Genomic DNA, 20,893 nt, shown 5'->3' with positions numbered 1-20,893 from the left:
AGCACTAAGCCCCTCAAACACTCAGTTGGTTTTCCACAGGACAAAGTTTATACCCAAGCAACACTGCATTGTACCACACAATCAAACATTTGTACTCATTACAATGTTTTACTGTAGCCACTACATGGCTTCATGTGGCTCTTACTGATGAGCCTAATGAGGATAAATATTCTGCCTACTGTAGTTTTATTTATTTTTAACTGGTCAATTTTTATGGAAAAGGTATTATTGGCTGTCCGTGTGCCGCAGCACATGAAGCGTTAATACATTAACTGACATGCGTGTGTTGTCTTATTACATTTGTAAAACTTTATCACCAGTTACAACAGATTTTCGGTGGAATGTTTTGGAAAGTTACCCAAGAGTGTTTTATTTCCTCTTACCCTGGTAGAGATGATCTGTATTGATGATGCACTGTGGTAGTCACGTGGTACCAATCTGAGAGGCAGACGTCTCACTCTGCCCCTTTTCCTGGATCCAATCCCTGTGTGCAGAGTTTTCCCCTCATTTCTCAGTCGTGGTACTTGTGTACCATCAAAAGACTTGTTGATAGAGAGAGGCCTTGATCTGTTATGTTCATTTTACACTATATGTAGGGTAACTTTCATCTGAGCGTGTGTTTCATCTTTAATTACCATTTTACCTGTGTAATTCATACATTTAGCCTGCATATTTTATACGTTAATCAAACTATAGTATTTTTCAAAACCCCGGTTACTCGGTATGTAATAAAAAGCTCAAACGTAGACATACTAAGTCAAAATAAATTTTCAATCAGGCCGACCACGAAGCAGTGGTTATTAATCACGGCCATGTTGAGAGGACATCATGGCTCCATTTGATTTGTCAAACACGGGCTCATCTCATCTGTCACGAATTTGAGCTTAAATATCAATGTTCTCTCTTTTCAACACGTGGAAAAGAGATGCGCAGTGTGTGAACCGGACTGTTTTCCGTGGATGCAGTTAACGCAACAGGCCGCACTATCGGCCTTTTTGTTCCACTGTACCACTGATAACTACTGAAGAAGTGCCGAGGTCTGAGGCGCTGCAGTCCCTCAACAACACATCGACCTGCTGCAGCCTTCACACTTTCTCAACGACCGTGACCTCTTCATGCGACCGTGAGACAAAATTAAATGGTTTTTCTTCAGTGAATCCGATGCTCCCCCCGGTAGAAATGGGCTGAGTGTGGACACATAAACACAATATCACAATTAAATCAACACATAAAGATTAACGCATGTGAGTGACGGGACCAAGGAGGCGGTCAGACATTTTTACAGCCGCGTGACTCATCCCGCACCGAGGCGTCAGGTCCGGGATAGGCCACGCCCCCTGGCCTCTACCTGTGGGCAGTGAGAGCGCGCGGCTCCCGCCTGGACAGACCGAAGACAGGATGAGCCTCCCGGACTACAAATCAGCCGAGAAGCAGTCTGCAGCCGCCATCCCAGTAAGACAAACACAGCTGTAACATGGTGTTTCTAACATGGAGGAGGACAGCGACTAACTCTCTACCTGTACAGAGACTGAACAGGTGGGCAGGACCTGCAGAACCAGTTATTCCCTGCAGATCCTTCTCCGTCCTGTCTGACAAGCGTAAGGTCTTAGCTTGTTTAAGGCGGGTTTACCTTTCCACAGTAAAGTTTGAAATGCAGCTCGGCAGAAGAGCAGGGTCTCCGGTGGGAGGGTTACTGACCCCTGAAATCTCCTGGCTCATGCCCCCGGGCTGCTCTCAGATACAGTGGAGAGTCCTAACGCTGCTTCAAGCTAACGCCTCACTGCATCTGAGCAAATCTCAAGAATTAAGCTGTATGCTAACTCTGGTGTAGTCTTGTTTTGTATTTTACAAACTTGTTACACAAAAAAAAGTAAAAGTAAAAAGATATATATATCATAGCTGCAGTGGTGCAGTTTAGTTAAAGTTTCAAATGTTTGTCCCTTTTGTAATTAAATTTGATAAATCAGTGAACTAAGATGTTGAGCTAAATTTTCTATATGTCCTCCAGCTATTTTTCAAAATGGCTGCCAGTTACTACTGTTTTCAAATCATTTTTCCCATCAGCGTTAGATATGATATGATATTGAGGATACAGTTACATTTATTTACCACACACAGTTCTTGGAAACTGCCATTTCAATAACACATGCAAGCCACTGAAAATTCAAGATGGCCATGACTGGTGTGACAAGTGTAATCACAATAAAGTTGTGTAAACTAGTCCGATACAGATGATCTCGGTGTCAAATCGTAAATGTTTTATGACTCAGAATTTTAATGAGGAACTTCACAATGCCTCAGAATCTTCTTAAATCTCACTCAAACTAGGTGATAAAACTCAAAATAAGTAATAACAACTTCCCAAACCAGGTGTATCATGGGAAAGTCAGCTCAGAGGGCTCTGCAGTCCAAGGCAGCGTTTGACCTCTGTGCCGTTGACAACCAGAAGCATATTCTCAGGCTGTCCGTCACTTCCAGCCTCGTGGAAATGATATCTCAGTAACGCCTTGACCGAACTTCTCCAAATTTGGCACAAACGTTCACTCAGACGCAAGGATGACCTGATTAGATTTTGGTGGTCATAGGTCACAGTGACTTCACAAGACACAGTAATAATGACAACAGTTCACACAGATGGTTGATATTTTATATGACTCTGGATAAACAGGGATGTGATCTGAAACTAGGCTGAGTGGCAGAGGCGTACAACCGCGAGGCAGTAATTCCAGTTTGCACATGCACTGCCTAATACAAACCTTCTTACATTTGCAGAAAACAAGTTCGTAACTGGAGCCACAAGGGTTCATAATACTCCTCAGATGTCTTTAACCAACCCTGTCTACATAGTTAAGATAACTCTGGTGTGGACACCTGCGTCTGACCCTACACATGGCCCCCTTTGTGTCGTGGATTGGCAGGACATTGAGCCTCACCAATAACTTTGTTCTTGGCTCTTTTTTTTTTCTTGTCTTCTGTGCATGTGTTAGTTCGTTCAGCAGGATAAGAAACCTCTCGATCATGACCATTACCTCCTGTGGTCTGTCACCTTTTACAGAAGATGATTTCAACAGGGCCTGTGTAAGCTCTGGAGAGACAGCCCACACACTCTTTCTCTTGTGGCCAACAAAGCTTGCACATGCACATGCTTTTCTCAGGCCCAAATTTAACGGACTGCCAGCTGCCGAATATTGAGATGAATAGAATCGGACTGATTTGATCGTGTAAACCTGCTGTCACTGCTCTGACTGGGTGTTTCAGGAGTTACAGACTGGTGTGATTTTCTGACAGCAGAGGTATGTCACCTTATCAACCTGAGCAAATGAATGTGCAGGTGACTCATGCTGCCGCCCAGCTTGTAGCTACTGTAATTGAACACTGTGACCAGGTATAAGCAGCACATAGGGCAAGTTCTCATTTATACATTCATCATTTGAATTTATCTATCTATATCTGATACAGACCAATTGTTACTGAATCCTTTAGGTCAGTACTTATATTGGTAGTTGAGAGTTTAAAAAGTCTGATAGCAATAGCTTTTCTTTTTTTCAGTACTCATTTCATATAACATGAGCCAACATTTTCAATAAGGCTCCCTAACCTTGCAGATACAGTATGTGCTGCGCAGGATACTGGTCGACAGATAAATTTGCTCTCTGGTGGCCAAACTATGTAACATTGACTCTGTTTTTAAACTGCCTGTATCAACTAAACTTTCTCTGCAGTTTAACTAGTGCTGAAATGATTTGTGGTTCGTTTGATCTAATTAAATGGAAATTAAATGTTTGATCTAATTAAACTATTTTCGTAACTGTAAATATGCCAACAAATATTTGGTTCACAGTTCTCAACTGTATATATTTGCTGTTTTTTAAGTCTTATAAGCTATTAAACAAATTTTTTAAATACATATTTGCTGTTAAAACTATGAAACAACTTTTAACTGCCTCCACAGCAGCAGAGCACAAGATCTATCCCGGCAGGCAACAACAGGGAAAAAAAAGCTGTTTTACGTTAAATCACTTTTTTTTTTCTCCTCAGCACTCTCCTATTGTGCAGTTAAATGTTGGCGGGCACCTGTTCAGCACCTCCCTGAGCACACTGAGGAAACACCTCGACTCCCAGCTGGCCGAGCTGTTCAGCGGACAGGCCAAACCACGCACTGACGCACAGGGACGCGCCTTCATCGACCGCGACGGTTCACACTTCGGCACTGTCCTCGAGTTCCTGAGGTCAGACCAACTGCCCACGGAGAACATCCAGGAGGTTTGAGCCTGATACAGTATCAGTCACCTGCTTCATAGAAGTCATGGAGGAGTCCTCACTGATAGTTTATTTCTCCGCTGTATAAAGATGAATGTATTTGTGGAGAGGCCCTTTGAAACAGAGCTCCTCCTGTCACCTCTATTCTAGTTTTTAATCACAGTGGACTGTTTGAACCAATGTGTGTGCGGCTCTGCAGGTTTACAGAGAGGCAGTGCACTACAACATCAAACCACTCATCAAGCGTTTGGAGGAATCTCCTCAGCTGTTTGGAGAGCTGGTGGGAAGACAGCAGTTCCTCTCCAGAGTCCCCCACTACAAAGAAAACATTGAGGTCAGCCACACCCACTGACATAGTGACAACACAAAAGCCAACCGCTAACAAAAATCCACTGCATCTCCAGAACACTCTAACTCCAGCTCTGCTGCTCCACTCTTACTGCTGTGTTTCTACTCCCTTATTCATAGAAGTCACATGTAGTTGCACAACATCTTCAACCTTTATTTTTTGTTGATGTAGTTTGAGTTTCTAAATGTGGACAAAAACCCTTGCACAGATTACAGCATGCGCAAGGAAACCAAGAGTTTGTTTTCCGTTACCTCTTTTCCACCAGCCAAATCATTGCCACGGACAAGATCAATACTGGCTATTGGCAATTGAGGCTGCACAGTGATTTGGAATTTGTCTGACACAAACCTTGTATTGCAAAATTCAAAGGCACATACATACTCATCTCACGTCTCGTCCTGTCTTGTCTAAACCTTGGAAGCCTCTCTCCGCACTGCTCTCTAAATCTAAAATCATGGAATTGGTCAACTGGTCTCTCAACGCAATTGACAGGATCTTCTCGACGAGAAGCCCGGGTTCGGGGGAACCTGTCTGCCCTGGCGGAACGTACCCCGCTGGCTACATGAGGGACTCCTGGGAGCAGTGGAGGGTCGTGTGCCTGGCGAGTCTTTCCGTTGAGGACATCGAAGATCTCTACATATTCGGAACTGTGATATCAGGCTTTCTGCTGATTGGATTAGGCATTGCCCTGGTGTATCGGAAAATTCAGAAGACGGTGACAGCAGTCCAAATCCCCACGCTGCCCGACATAATTGATGGAGTGAGTAAAGCTGTAAGCACTCAGACTGTGATTGTGAACCGCAACTTGGGAACCACCTTGGAAGGAGCTGTTAATGCTCAGACTGTGGTGATAAATCGCAACATGGGTCACATCTTGGAGAAGCTTGCAGCTTTGAAAAGGAGAATGGATGGAGATGACCAGAATGGACTAACAGAGTAAGCCGTGTCTATTGAAATACGACTGCTCGCCCTAACCCAAACAATCATAATCTAATCTGCGTTCCGGCCCCCGCAGCACCAGCCTTGGCGAAGGCCGGTGCTGGAACAACTCCCCCACGAGATCTCTGCAGTGAGACGCTTCTACTCCTACCCCTCCCCCTCCTCCACGGACACCTGTGGATTGTTGACTCCGTCCGGGACCCGATCAAGGATGTCTCCATGGCAACTTGCTGTGTTATCGCGATGACACCCTGCGAACTGAGGCTCTGATTGTGAACTAGACGAAGCGACTCCCCAGGCCTATGCACACACACACATTCACGGACACCTCTTACATGTACATATGCAACTCACAACCCAACCCCATCCCACGCCTTCGCCGCTTCCTCCCATCCAGCGCGGCGGGCGGGGTCCGATAGCTGCGCCTAAATGGCAGCGGCTGCGGCTGGCTGCCTGTCTGCACTGGAATCACCTCCTCCCCCCTTTCCCCCCTCCCCTGGAGCAAGTTGTCTTGAGTCACTGTGTTGTAAGATGTGTTTGTTTATATATGCCTATGTTGCTGAGGTTTTTTTCCCGAATCCCACACTGTACCCCCCCCCCCCCCCCCCAGGAGTATAGTTTGGGTTCTGTTATTTTTTCTCCTCTCCTCTCCACTTGTTTTTTCCCCATTCCTCCTTTTTAAATGGCGCCGCAGATGGCTGCCTCGGTGTTTTGGTGCGCTCTGCACCATTCACCAGAACAAATTCCTTGTACGTGAAAACATACTTGGCAATAAACCTGATTCTGATTCTGATTCTGATTCTGATACTACACTCATTTTAATTCCCCACGCTATATGTCTGAGCCACAGTAAGACTGATCTGAAAAGGGTAGAACCCTGTCACCAATAAGAGTCAGTATCCCGCAGGATAGGGAGTCACTTTACCTCACCCACCAGAGAAACAGTCATGGAAGACAAATAGCCTGAAGTCAATGTCATGAGACCTGTTGGAGAAGGTGTTTTGACATTTCTGGATCAGCCTTTTCCTTTAAGAGTGGGGTAGGCAGTGATGAGGTGTCCTTGCTCACAGTAGTAGAATCACTCTCGGGTTTCAGTACCAGCAGCTGCAGCAGCGGGGAACTTTTAGGGGATCTAATCAGTTATCAACTGAGACTGGCTTACAGTGAACTGGGGGAGTAAAAACACTCCCTCGTGTCAAAGCCAACTCATCCCAGACCATCTCAGTTGGGGGCCAGGTCATCTGATGCGGTGCCCCTTCACTCTCCGTCTTGGTTGAACAGGCCTTAGATAACTTGGAGGTGTGTTCTAGGTTATTGACCTGATGAAAACAAAAGATGGTCGCACTAAGCACAAACCTGATGGGATGGCATGTCGCTGCAGAATGCTGTGGTGGTGATGCTTGTGAAGTGTAACCCTAACCCCACACACACCATCACACCTTCTCCTCCGTGCTTCACGGTGGAACCACACATGCAGACCCTATCCATTCCCGTTTTCTGCATCTCACAAAGACACAGTGGTTAGAACCAAAAATCTCAAATTTGGATTCACCAGACCAAAGTACTGATTTACACTGGTCCCAGACCATCTCAGTTGGGTGCAGATCGGGTGCATGCCCATTCATTGTGTTTCTTGGTCCAAGCAGTTCTTTTCCTCCTCTTGGCCTCAGAGGTGGTTTCTTTGCACCAGTTTGCCCATGAAGGCCTGGTTCTGGCCAATGTCTTGTTGCATGATACATTCAAATGTCTTGACAAATGAATGTAATTCAGATTCTCTTAAAGGTGGGACAATCGCTGTGTGCCCACTCACGTCAAAGCTGTCTTTGGGCCCAGGTAAGGGTGACTGTGGGTTTGAAGGACGCTGAGCTACAGCAGCTCCCTGCCCTATCCCCACAGCTCTGAACCTGCTCCAGGTTTCTCTCCGCCACCTCCTCATGTCCATATGTGCAGAGCTAGCTTCAGCTCCTCTGCAGTGATGCCAGTTTGGACTGGGAGGAGTTCTTTTAACCCCTTTTTTGCGTATAGGCACCTGCTCATAAAAAAGTAGTCTACTATTGGATTAGGGGAAAACTAGACATAATGTTTTGTGTGACTTCCCAAATATGACAAAGGGTCATAACATCTGTGACAGACCAAGTGTTGATTCAATCACTTGCCAAGTATTTTTTGAAAGCATCTTCCCTTTTCCAAACAGTTCCAACTGAGCCTCCTCAGATGGTTCTGTGCAACAAACCACCCAGCGCTTCAGGTTAATTTGAAATAACAAATTGTCAGAAAAGATATAATGTGTTAGGATCAAACGCAGTAATCGCCCTCTTCATTCAGGTGCTGATTCGTATCGCCAGAGCCGAGGCCATCGCTGCCCGCCACTCCACCATCATGATCTGCGTACTGCGGACAGAGGACGATTTGGGTTTCTATGACAACGCCATCAACAGCCTGGAGGCAGATAAGGAGTCGGTGGTGACCTTCGGGCCCTGGAAGGCCGTCCCCTCTGTCAAAGACTTGCTGGACTGTGTAAAGATGGACATCGAGCGTCAGGGCTACAAGGTGAGCATCCAGCCTCACGTCATGGAGAAGAGCTTCCTGTCCAGGAGCTACGACTACTTCTACAAACTCATATTCACATGGTGGTAATAAGAAGGCTGCTTTTCTGTGGAAGAAAACAGGCAGCAATTTACTAAATTACATTTGTTTGCCACATTTTCTCCAAAATATTTTGAAATCATGCTGCATGTTTGTGCACCCATGTGAAAAAAGGGGTTTTGATTGTGAACACGAACAATTATAGACACAAGGGGTCAGTGCAGCATCTGTATATGATGAATTTCAAAGGCACCCTGGTTTAAGGATTTATTTATATATCCAGACTTTCTTAAAACAAACACCTGTATCTCATAATAATTACTTTGAAGTGCTTATAGATATAAGTATTGTTTTACTGTTGCTCAACTTTAATAATTAATAAACGACACAGTTACAAAATCATTTTTCCACTCACAAAGTTTAGAAGCTGTTTGTTTAAGCAGGTACCTTTGATGAACTTGATACAGCAACAGGGGAATGGACATATTGAAATGAACAAGAAGAAAAAATGCTAACAGTAATAACAAATAGAGTTTAACATAGGTAACAAATTCTCAATAAACAAACCAGCAAATACCACATGTCCGAAAAGGAAGAAGGAAGCAGTTAATACTTATAATTTCCTGCCCCCTCTCTAATGCTCAGTTTATAAACCTTAATAATATAATCAGAAAATACAACAATTGCAGCATCCAGCACGAGTGCGACAGTCATGAGAAAAGCAACATCCCCTACTCATCCCCTCCTCTTAAAAACAATGTTTTTGCAGAACATACTACTAACTTTGCAGAACTTAATAGCCTGTCATTTTAAAAACAGTTTGTCAGTGTGTTCACAATATCCAACCCTGTCATATATGGAGGCTTCCCCCTGCAATTAAGTTTGGTGTGAAATACAGTTCTATAGTATATTTTGTACCAAGGGGAATTCAGGCACTGAGGAAAATACTGCGTCATATACACAACATTGGGCAATCAGTGACCCAGATTATAAGAAACAAAAAGGCCAAAGAACCCAAACGCTGAACAAGTATGTCAGCAGAAAGCCGCCTCAGTGTTCACCACGGTGTGACAGCTGCCATACCCTCACATCGGACCATTTCCTGTGTGAAAAGCAACACAATAAAAACTAGAATTACCATCTGTTGGTTGTTTGTCTCCGTGACTCAGACTAGTTTCAGATCACATCCTTGTTTATCCAGAGTCAAATAAAATATGAACTATTTCTGTGAAACTTTGTCATAATTGCTGTGCGAAGTTTGTCCTTGAGTCCAAGTGAATGTTTATACCAAATTTAAAGAAATTCCCTCAAGGCGTTGAGGAGATATTACGTTAAAAAAGCCAAAACAACATTTTGTGAGGTTACAGTGACCTTGACCTTTAGTTCAGGTGAACATTTTTATTAAATTTGAAGAAATTATAGACATATTCCGTCCACAAGGCCAAAACAGCGTTTTGTGAGGGCACCAAAATGACCACCAAAATCTAATCAGTTCATCCTCGAGTCCAAGTGGACATTTTGTGCCAAATTTGAAGTGTAATCAAGGCGTCACTGTGATATCGTGTCCATGAGAATGGGACGGTTGGACGGACGGATAGACTGACAGAAGGAATATGCCGAAAACAACATGCCGCCGGCCCTGAGTGTCGCCAGCACAGAAGCATAACAATCAACAGCAGTTACTGGACAGGTACAGGTGAGGCCAGACATTAGAGCAAACTGTGGTCATGTCAGAGCCATGTAGGGTTTTACTGCTGTGTCCTGCTGAGTGTTTGGATGACAGCAGGGAGTCAAAGCGTCTGATAATACATGTAAAAACATGCTGACATAACCTAAATTTAAATTTCACTGGACATCTTTTCTATTTAATAGGCTTTAAGATATATTTTGTGTTAAAAATATATTTTATGTTAAAATATTTGCATCTGAATTTCAACCCCGGCTGATGAGAAAGCCTCTGGACCTGCATTCAGAGCATTTAAAGAGGAAACTGTTCACTGAAAACCAGACTGACATAAGTTTTCACGGTTGTGACTCAGCTCGATGTGACAGGAAACATTAGAGCCTCTAAATAAATGTTTTCAATGCATGAACATCAATTATAGTTAAATGCACAGACAAATTTCATTGTAGACCTTCAGGCAGACAACTTTATTCAGGCTATTATTGATTATATGGTCATTTATTTCAGACTGTGATGCATGACCCTGAGGGTCTAATTACAAGCTCTGTTTTTTTTTTTCTTTTCGAAAAAAATCTTCTTGCTGGAAAATTTGGAAATTTTGACAGATCATTTTTGATCTACACCAAAAAGTCCGGCTGAGGTAAGTTTCCTTCCTTTGTTCAAAGAAATGGCTGAAGTGGACGCACTGCCTACCATATTTTCACCACAATGTGTCACAATCACATTTCCTCTTTAAACCACCAGATAGAGAAAAGCTGCACGCCTGCATTTCACACCTTAAATCACATTAGAAGACATGTAGCACTGATCGGAGACAAAGAAAGGGTCACATGGTTTCATCCTTGTTTCATTTATTTATTTAATTAATTTTGCCAACTCTTGATATGTCTTTTAAATATAGAGATTTAAGAGATTTATTTATTCGCCATTTGTACACACACACGGGTACACAGACATTTTTTGTGCAGTCTCTTTCATGTCAGCAGTAGAAATAAAAGAAATAAATAATATATAGAGCAACATCTGTCCTGGAAAATTAAAGGGAGAGAATGAGGCAGATTGCTGCTGCTGAAAGTGAAGTAAAACAACTTATTTATTCAAGTCTTGCAATTGGCTGATTTGTGATGGAAACAGGTGAAAAAAAAAAAAACAGCCGAATAGAAAGTTTACACATCACAAGGTGAGAAAAATGTAGTGCATTACAAATCAGCTGTACTGAACTTTTTCTCAGGCTCAACCACATCTTATGAACTTCATCTAACATTATCATCATAAGAATGAATGTCATATATTAAAATTTCATATCCCAAAATGTTCTTTATAGTTAGACATATATTTCCTCAGAATATTTGGATTTGAATGTCATATTTCTAATGACCACATCAAATATTGGATCAGTCTGCGTGTGTGCATCCTCTAATAAATCACACACACTGACTGCTGTGCTCTAGCAGGAGATGATCCTTCTCAATTTTTAACAAATGATGTGAAGATTAAGGCTGATGTGTGTGTGTGTGTGTGTGCTGTTAAGTGTATGACAGGAAGTGAGTCGTCTAGAAGGAGCAGCAGCAGACACAGACAGACAGAGAGAGACAAACTGAGGTGAAAACACAAACATGACGGACATGAAAAATGCGATGAGCATTCTTCTGCTCACCGGTCTGCATCTAACAGGTAGGGTTTATTCTGCTCTGTTTGCTGCTGGTGCTAGTTTGACCTACTTTTTTTTAACAGTTAGTTAGTTTTGTCCAGTGGTTTCCAACATCAGGGTCAGGTCACCTCCAGAATCCAAGGGTCACCAGATAAACCTGAGGGGTCATTAGATAATTAATAGGAGAGGAAAGAAGAATAAACGAAGTCCTGGTACACTAATAGGTGCTTTTTTTTTTTTTTGTTTGTTTGTTTTTTTTTATTAATTTTAATGTACATAACAAAGACAAGACAAAAATTAACAAACGTAACGATGGACAGGGATGGGAGGTGACACTGGCCGAAGGTCCGGGGTCTTACACCATCATCTCTGGAGAATCGATTCCCGCTACTTTACCCTCCAGTAAACATACTGTAAGGACATATTGGGATATTTTCGCAAAAAATTGAATTTAAATATCTTACAACATTGTCCCCAAATTGTTTTACTGCTGGGCGGTGCCACAGTTGGTGTATTAATGTACCTGTGCCACCACAGCCGTGCCAACATACATTCAGAGCACTTGAGTTCATTTTATTTAACCTCTGTGGAGTTATATATGATCTAAATAATAATTCTAACCAGAGGACTTTGATAAGTAATTTCAACGCTGCAAAATCTTTTCCCACTGCTCTGTGGTGAAAGATGTTTTGAGATCTTTTTCCCACTGTGACGTTATGACTGTGCAACAATTGTTAGTGTTGTGGGTTAGTAATTTATACAATTTATAGGCAGCACTTCTTCCATTGGCTGCTTCTTTTAAATTACTATCCATCGTCCCTTTATGGTTTGGCATAACACCCATATTCATGTAATTCTTCAGTTTTATTTTGAGCTGTATATATTGAAAGAAATTTGTATCATCTAATTTATATTGTCTTTTCAGTTCATTAAAGTCTACAATGCTTCCATCTGCTATTAATTGGCCCAATGTATTTACTAATCAGAGCTGATTTTGGATGTTTCTCTAATCTTTGCTTTACTGATTTGTACTGGATAGTTGGGAAGCTGCTAAAACCTCACAGAACCCCAAGCGGTCACTGTTTTTTGTGAGGTGTCACAAGCCAAAACCACGTCTGGATCTAGTTTCCATGTTTGTCATTTGGCTCCAGTCTTTGGACCTGAGTTGCAGTCAAAGTACTTACTTTAAGGATTTCTCCAATTTTCTTATTCTATGAATCAAACAATGTGTATTTATGAAAACATCCAACTGGTGTAGGCCGCTACCGCTGTTTCTACCATGTTCTGCTTAAAACTGGGGAATAGGCTACTGGATAGTTTTACCTTTGAAAATGAAACTAGAATAGCACTCAGTAGAGCACATACCACTGCAGTGGCCAAATACTGGCAAAAGTTGAAAAATCCCCTATCTTGCAATGTTGAAAATCCTGTATCTGCCCCTTCACCCAGATATGCACCAAAATGTGAGGGGTTCCTCCCTGACCCCTGCCCCATGGCTGCACCAAGTTTGCTGCAAATTGGTTCAGTTCTTTTTGGGTAATCCTGCTGATACACAAACCGACAGACAGGCAGGGATGAAAACACAGCCTCCTTGGTGGAGGTGAATTGGTGGGTGGGGGGTTGGTTCCAGTAAAAATCAAAGGATTACTTTGTAGTTTTTCTTTCTGTCTTTCTTTTCCTTTTTGGATCGTGGAAATCTCACTTCGCTGTGCAGCTGACAGACTTTCTATTTCCAGGTGTTTGGTGCAACAAAGACACAGTGTTTGTGTACGGCAGACTTGGAGGTAGCGTCCTCCTGCCATGTACCAACCCAGTTTCCCCAGACTGCTCCCTCATCACATGGACCTTCTACAAGGGGGGCCAGGTGCGGTACACCCAGGAGGTCAGCGGGGGACAGGTGAGGGCGGACTCAGACAAATCCAGCCGCATGTCCATCACATCCAACTGCTCCGTCCTCCTCCGTGACCTCAGGGTGGACGACGCCGGTTCCTACGTCTGTCTGAAGCATGGGAACGCCATCACCGACATTTACCTCTCCCTCCTCACCATTACTGCACTTTCCAAAATCAATGACCTGCAGCCTGGAAGAAACCTCATCCTGAGCTGCCTCCTGTTCACTTACTATGATGCTGGGAGCTGCCAGTCGTACTCCAGCGTGTTCGGCCTCAGCTGGAGGGGCGGGGATGGTGCCATGCTGCCCAGAGACGGCAGGTTGTCAGTTTTCTGTAATTTTTCTGTGAATAGTCCATTAACCTGCTTAATGCGCCATATTAAACTTTTGGAGGGCAATTGAACAACGGCTTTAACAAAGCTTTGACAACGTGCAGTGTTTAGCACCGTGGCCTCACAGCAAGAAGGTTCCTGGTTCAAATCCCGGGCCTGGAGCCTTTCTCCAAAAACATGTTCATTAGGTTAATTGGAGATTGTAAATTGCCCGTAGATTTTAGTATGAGTGTGACTGGTCTCTAAATATCAGCCCTGCGATAGATTGGCGTCTTGATGTACCCAGAGAGACTCCAGCCCCCGCCACCCTGTGCGGATAAGCGGTATAGTTAACGGTAGTTTTAACAATGACTCTATTAAACATGATGCATGTATGGAAGTGAAAAACGATGTAAATAAAATAGAAGGAACAAACAATTGACCAATGTATAAATAAATGAATAAATGATAGCCTAGATGATAATAATAATAATAGTAGTAGTAATAATAATACACCCACACATTTATGAACTTGTGTCATTTTGGCTGCGTGTTTCACTGTATGGTGACACGTGACGTCATTTTGTTTCAGAACAATAATTATAAAAGGAAACCATAATCGACAAAATCAAAATTACCGAAATCTAAAAAGTAATTGTTACAAAGGTTACAGAAAAAGAACATCTACTTGTTTAAAAACTAATTAAAACCTTTGCTGTGGAATCTGATTTTCTTCCAAGAAAGAAAACAAACAGATGAAAAGTTAAGAAATACAAAGAATAAAGTAAAAATGAGCAAATAAATACATAAAAATTAATTACTTTAACAGGAACAATTTTTTCCTTGCATTAATTATAATTAAACACAAACCTTTATATAATTCAGTTTTTTTAACATTATAGGAAAGGGTTCATGTTATCATTTTACTCATTGTCAACAAATCCTATGAAAAGATCAAAACCAACAATGTGTCAGCCCAACTCTCAATAGTATCTGTGGCTCTCAACCCCAGGTCCACTGGTAACTTTCAAGATGGAAACCTGTAAAAATCACTCAGTCACAGACACATAGTTTGTTCTTTGAAAAGGCTCGGTCGTTTCCTGAAACCCCAGGTCACTATAGTTCATGTGCTTCTGCAAAGTGACTGAAACATGAAGAAATAGCCGGAGACAATTTTCAGCAGTGGAATAATTTAACATTTGGTGCTTGTGAATATTTAGGGCACCAGGATGTATGTGCGACCTGGTTTTGCTGTGTGTTCATGGTTATGATAGAAACATGTCGCCCACTGCAACAGTGTGGCTCATTGATGTGTGTTTAATCTTGGCACAGAGGAATAAGATATAGGCTTTGGAACACACAAACCTTCCTCGTTAGCAGGATTAACTCATTGTTGGGTCTTCTTATGAAATTTGTTGATAATCAGATATAGAATATCACCCAAATAACAACTCAAAAGCAGAAAAATAAGAAATGTATAAAACATGAACAACTGATGAATGACACCAATGATTCTCTGATGATCTCCCCTCTATGCAGGTATGAGCTGATTGGCCCCACTCGGTGCAACATCACTCTGGTCACAAAACTCCAGAGGGACGACAATAACAGGAAGTGGAGATGTCAGTTGAACACCACAGAAAACAGCAGAGAAGTGTTTCAGGACTTCACGTCCGCCTTCTTGTTCCAAAATCCTCCCACAGCCCAGAATCTGGTTCCATCTTCTACTGTCGATTGTCCAGTCCACCTGCCCATCAGCCGCATTGTGCTCTGTGTGGCTCTGCCGGTCATGGTGATCATAGTGGGATTCTTCACAAGGAGAGGAGACCGCAGGGCCAAAACGTCTGCAGCTGGCATCGAGCTCCAGGAAATCAGCTGACTGTTGATGACTGTATCTGTCCTTGAGTTGGTTTAGGTCTAAGCAGGATCTCTCTACTTTTTCCCCACAGATCCCAGATGCTGTAGACATATTACAGATGTGTTGTTTGTTGCAATTCAGATTCTGGTATACAAGCACAAATTTCACATATTATACATGAAGTTAACAGCAATTAGGCTAATTTGTGTGTTTTTACATTGTATATTGGCAGGCTGCATTTCTTTATCAAGTGCAAGTTGTAATGTCAAAACAGTATGTATTATATTCTGTTTTCATATTTTTAATATTTTCATTATATACACATACATTCAGACATACAGCACTTTTGGCTGAAATGAACCATAAAGGTAAATAACCAAAAGAAACAAATCACTGCACACTGTGTTTTCTTTATGGCTGCAAGAATTTGGTCCCAAGATTTATCAGGCAACAAATACAGTGGGTCTATTAATAGATCTTAATTTTATAGACTAAAGAAATTATCAGTTAAATAAATAATGAAAATAGTTGTTGCTTGCAGCCCAAATAAATTAAAATAAATTCAAATGTAAAACTCTATAAAACAATTTTCTAATATTTACAAATGTGTTCTAAGATTGGATTACTTTAGATATTTGCTTTATTTAGACCTGATTTTGATAGTATTTTCTTTTTTAACCTTTGCTTATTTTGGTTAACTAGAATTTTATTTATTGCAGTTTTGTTATTATTTAGGTAGGTAAGCCAATTCAATTCAATTCAATTCAATTTTATTTGTATAGTGTCAAATCATAATCTACATTATCTCAAGGCACTTTACAGGGTCAGGTCAAGACCTTACTTTGTTACAGAGAAAAACCCAACAGTTCCCACAAAGAGCAGCGCTTGGTGACAGGGGGGAGGAAAAACTCCCTTTTAACAGGAAGAAACCTCCAACAGAACCGGGCTCAGGGTGGGGGGGGTCTGCCTCGACCGGTTGGGTTTAGGAGAAGATAGAAATAGGGGGAGGGGGAGGAGAGAGGAGAGAAGAGAGAGAGAGAGAGACCAGGAACAGCTGTGTAGGTAATGGTGTTATCAATAATAATGACAGATAACAGTGGTTAATAGTAAAGATGAGTAGTGGTGGATCTGGATCCTGCTGCTCCCGAGGCAGAGAGACCTGCAGAATGAGGACAGAGAGAGGGAGAGAGAGGAGAAGCACAAACTACAGAGGAGAGAAAAGGAAACAAAGTTAATGGCATAAAGTCATCGAGAGAGAGAGAGAGAGAGAGAGAGCCCAGTGCATCATGGGAATCCCCCAGCAGTCTAGCTCTATAGCAGCATAACTAAGGGATGGTTCAGGACATACCTGAGCCAGCCCTAACTATAAGCTTTACTAAACAGGACAGTTTTAAGCCTGATCTTAAAGGTAGAGAGGGGGTCTGCCTCCCGAACCCACACTGGGAGCTGGTTCCACAGGAGAGGAGCCTGATAGCTGAAGGCTCTGCCCCCCATTCTGCTCTTACAAACTCTGGGAACCACAAGTAGACCTGCATTTAGAGAGCGAAGTGTCCTATTGGGAAAATAGGGAACTATAAGCTCTCCAAGGTACGATGGTGCCTGACCATGAATGGCTTTGTAGGTGAGGAGGAGGATTTTAAATTCTATCCTGGAGTTTACAGGGAGCCAATGCAGAGAAGCTAACACAGGAGAGATGTGATCTCGTTTCCTCGTTCCTGTCAGTACTCGTGCTGCAGCATTCTGGATCAGTTGGAGGCTTTTTACTGAATTATTGGGACATCCTGACAATAAAGAGTTACAGTAGTCCAGTCTTGAGGTAACAAATGCATGAACTAGTTTTTCAGCATCCTTTAGACACAGAATGGGTCTGATTTTTGCAATATTGCGCAGGTGGAAGAAGGCTGTCCTAGAGACTTGCTTTATATGTGAAGTAAAGGACAAGTCCTGGTCAAAAATGACGCCAAGGTGATGTCATCCAGAGTCAGTATATTATCACATAGTGTATCTCTGAGGTGTTTTGGGCCAATTACAATAACTTCAGTTTTGTCTGAATTTAAGAGTAAGAAATTACTGGTCATCCAGGTTTTTATGTCCTTAAGACACGCCTGAAGCTTGGCTACCTGGTTAGTCTCACCTGGCTTCATGGATAAGTACAGCTGGGTGTCATCTGCGTAACAATGGAAATTCATCTGGTGCCTCCTAATAATGTTTCCCAGAGGGAGCATATATAGACTGAAAAGTATTGGTCCTAGCACAGAACCTTGTGGAACTCCATGACTGACTTTAGTGTTGATAGAAGAGTCATTATTAACATGAACAAACTGGAGTCTATCTGACAGATATAACTTAAACCAGCTTGGTGCGGTTCCTTTAATGCCGACCATATGTTCTAGTCTCTGTAATAAAATCTTATGATCGATGGTGTCAAATGCGGCACTAAGATCTAGCAGGACAAGTACAGAGACAAGTCCATCGTCTGAGGCTATGAGGAGATCATTGGTAACCTTAACCAGAGCTGTTTCTGTGCTATGATGGACTCTAAATCTTCAAACAAACCATTTCTGTGCAAATAATCACATAACTGGTTTGCAACAACCTTCTCAAGGATTTTGGAAATAAAGGGGAGGTTGGATATAGGTCTATAATTGGCTAAAACATCAGGATCAAGAGTAGGCTTTTTAAGTAGAGGTTTAATTACTGCAACTTTAAAAGCCTGCGGTACATAACCAGTTGATAAAGATAAGTTAATCAGACTTAATATAGAGGTGTCAATTAAAGGAAAAACTTCTTTGTCCAGTGTACAGGACCAGCATGCAATTGGGTGGGCCTATGGTTTTGTTTATTTTTATTTGTATTTTTATACATGAACGAGAGAGGCAGCAGGAAACATGTTTCATTTGTTCTTCTGTGTGCTTTCTTGTTTGGTTAAATAAATCAAAGAAAAACAGTTTTGTTTGGACAGTTGATTCTTTTGTCTGTGAAACCACATCCATGGTTCATCAATGGCCTTTTGATTTTATGCTGGAGTTTGTTTGAATTCAAATAGATATAGATACATATATCAACATTTTTTCAAGTCTGGTTAAATTGACTTTTTGTTAATTGATATTTGATTGTGTTAGAATTATGAACCCTGGTATTTCAATATGCAGCTGAAATACATTCCTAATTGACTGTGACTGTTGTCGCTGCTGTTGTGTAGCTGGATTTAAAGACATATTTTTTCTGGTCTGTCTTAAAAATACTGATATGCCCATGACACAGTTATTATTCAGTTCAAACCAATTCAATTTTATTTGTATAGCACTAAATCATAGCAGAAGTTATCTCAGGGCACTTTTCATATAAAGCAGGTCTAGCCCATAATAATGTTGTTTGCTGTAATTGTTCCTCCTGTGCCTTCCTAAGGCAATTTCAGTAAAAATGATGGTTGACAGAATCCGCAGAAATCATTTTGTGAATAATGTATAATGATTTGTAAGGTCAGCTGAAGCTAGTATGAGGCTTCTGCAGACTGTGTGAGAATATCCTCCAAACTTAAAGTTATTTGGTACAAAATTCCTTCTTCATGTTACTCTCCTTCCACCACAGCTGAGCAAGAAAAAACTGTCCATGGAAGCACAAAGGCGAAATTCAAGCTAAAAAGGACTGTAACTGAACTGACTGATGTGATGTGAGGAGAAGATGGACCATATTGTTGACCTGTCAACAGCAGGGAAACTGGAGTTAGAGGCAGCTCTCAAAGCAGCAATAGAGAAGAGGAAGGAGGCTGAGTCATGTTTGGAAAGACAGGTGGAGGAAACCTGCAGCGTGAAAACTACACTGGTCCAGGTCCAAAGAAGAAGCTGCTGCACATTCTTCTCGCTGTCAGTCTGCATGGTCTCCCTGTGTCTATGTGGGTTTCCTCCGGGTCCTCCAGTTTCCTCCCACAACAAAAATGTGACCATAATTAAAGTCAGTTAAAAATGAAACATTACATTGAATCTTACGAGCTTCATTTGGACCTGGAGTCAGTGCGAAGTGGCTCTGGAGTCTGTAGCTTCACTGCATCTCACAGCTTCCACATAGAGGGAGAAATGTCCCTCAGTGGTGGAGGAGGATTCAGGTTGGTCACATCAATAATGGTTTATTTTCAGACTTGGTTTGTTTATTTCCAGCAGAGAATAACATGTATGAGCCTGTTTGAGTCTTGCAGCGTGAAACATCTGTCAGAGTTCACAGGTAAACACTAACTACAGATGCAGCAGCTGCTCATCAAGCTGACTTCACAGACAATAACCTGCTGCAGCCACAAGAGGGCAGTCAGTTACATGATGGACTCAAACACATCAGATCCTTTATGGACAGAAGGCTGCTCTCAGATCAGATGTAAGGAGAGACATCACTTCCGCTTTGTTCTCTTTGATGTGTGTTTCTAGTTTGAACTGGTCAAACGCTGCTCGTCTCTCTCGTCCTGACCACGCTGACACAGAGTCTGAACACTGTTTCAAGAGTTTACAATGAATTTTAGTGACGGATCTAAAACATGTTTTCACTTTGTTATCATGGGTTAGTGAGAGCAGATTTTATCCATTTAAAATGAAATGTACGACATGATGAAGAAAGTAAACAGTGAAGGGGTCTGAATACTTTCTGCATCTACTGAGTTTATCAGTCAGAAAACTGTTTCTATGGAAACCGGAAGACAGTGAGCAAACATCATCTTTAACATGTCTTGTACAAACCTGTGTCACATTCACATGAAGAGGGTAACAACCCGCCAGGAAAGCACAACATCAACAAATCAGAGTCTGGAGAGTTTAGATATAGAAATCATTTGACTGTGATGTGGAGGTTCAACTTGAGGGAAAGTGAGGAGCTGATAACAGACCCAACACAGACCACCTCATGTGACGGGGGGGGGGGGGGTGAACACAGGACGAGGACTGGACCGAAGAAGCTGGATCCACATCAGAGACTGTTCTCTTCACACCCCCAACCCTGGAAACACACACCCCCACTTTACTGAATCAGTCACTATTTAAATTAGACCTCCACTATAAAAATAAACTGACCCCTTTACAAAGTAGTGATCCCTGAGTACTACCCACAAGTCATTGCTGCTTCACCTGGATGATGTTAGTGCACAGTGAAAACAAAACATGCACAGTGTGGCATTGCTCTCCTTCCTATTCTTGTGATAAATGTAGAAACAGTCAGTGCTAAAGATAAGACCATCGTCTCTGTAAAATGTTAATTTTGTTGAAATCTGTTGAGTCAAGCCGGACCTGGAGAAGCAGCAGCACCTGAACACATTAGTGAGCTGTGGGACTACTACTTTGAATTTCCCAAACGGATCAATAAAGTATTCATCTATTTATTTAT

The 20,893-nt window shown here is 42.0% G+C and overlaps 2 protein-coding genes across 3 annotated transcripts; both read left to right on the top strand.

The window, feature by feature from the left end:
- Positions 1-3: 3 nt before the first annotated feature.
- On the top strand, positions 4-9,276 carry kctd14 (potassium channel tetramerization domain containing 14). Of its 2 annotated transcripts, XR_011693447.1 has the most exons (5): positions 4-1,452; positions 4,039-4,263; positions 4,460-4,594; positions 7,874-8,483; positions 8,638-9,276. XR_011693447.1 is itself a non-coding variant. In XM_071496268.1 (4 exons), the coding sequence occupies exons 1-4, from the start codon at positions 1,399-1,401 to the stop codon at positions 8,183-8,185; spliced, it is 726 nt and encodes a 241-aa protein (XP_071352369.1). In that variant the 5' UTR covers positions 4-1,398; the 3' UTR covers positions 8,186-9,276. The 2 variants fall into 2 exon arrangements, 1 of the variants encoding a protein (XP_071352369.1); XM_071496268.1 differs by having other exon boundaries at positions 7,874-9,276.
- Positions 8,026-16,462, top strand: LOC139631755 (uncharacterized). The gene is made up of 4 exons (XM_071496265.1): positions 8,026-8,098; positions 11,350-11,492; positions 13,206-13,680; positions 15,211-16,462. The coding sequence occupies exons 2-4, from the start codon at positions 11,435-11,437 to the stop codon at positions 15,548-15,550; spliced, it is 873 nt and encodes a 290-aa protein (XP_071352366.1). The 5' UTR covers positions 8,026-8,098; positions 11,350-11,434; the 3' UTR covers positions 15,551-16,462.
- Positions 16,463-20,893: the final 4,431 nt, after the last annotated feature.

The sequence above is a fragment of the Trachinotus anak genome, unplaced genomic scaffold, assembly GCF_046630095.1.
Source record: "Trachinotus anak isolate AG129_WGS33_773 ecotype Australia unplaced genomic scaffold, CSIRO_AGI_Tana_v1 ptg000014l, whole genome shotgun sequence".
NCBI classification, from domain to species: domain Eukaryota; kingdom Metazoa; phylum Chordata; class Actinopteri; order Carangiformes; family Carangidae; genus Trachinotus; species Trachinotus anak.
The sequence above is the reverse complement of the archived record's forward strand: the minus strand, read 5'-3'. Positions and strand labels throughout refer to the sequence as shown.

Excerpts from the sequence above, each read along its gene's own strand:
- kctd14 (XM_071496268.1), top strand. The coding sequence starts at position 1,399 with ATGAGCCTCCCGGACTACAAATCAGCCGAGAAGCAGTCTGCAGCCGCC. Across the intron at positions 1,453-4,038 it reads AGTCTGCAGCCGCCATCCCA|CACTCTCCTATTGTGCAGTT; the intron begins GTAAGACAAACA and ends TTTTCTCCTCAG. Across the intron at positions 4,595-7,873 it reads ACTACAAAGAAAACATTGAG|GTGCTGATTCGTATCGCCAG; the intron begins GTCAGCCACACC and ends CTCTTCATTCAG.
- LOC139631755 (XM_071496265.1), top strand. The coding sequence starts at position 11,435 with ATGACGGACATGAAAAATGCGATGAGCATTCTTCTGCTCACCGGTCTG. Across the intron at positions 11,493-13,205 it reads CACCGGTCTGCATCTAACAG|GTGTTTGGTGCAACAAAGAC; the intron begins GTAGGGTTTATT and ends TTCTATTTCCAG. Across the intron at positions 13,681-15,210 it reads ATGCTGCCCAGAGACGGCAG|GTATGAGCTGATTGGCCCCA; the intron begins GTTGTCAGTTTT and ends CCCTCTATGCAG.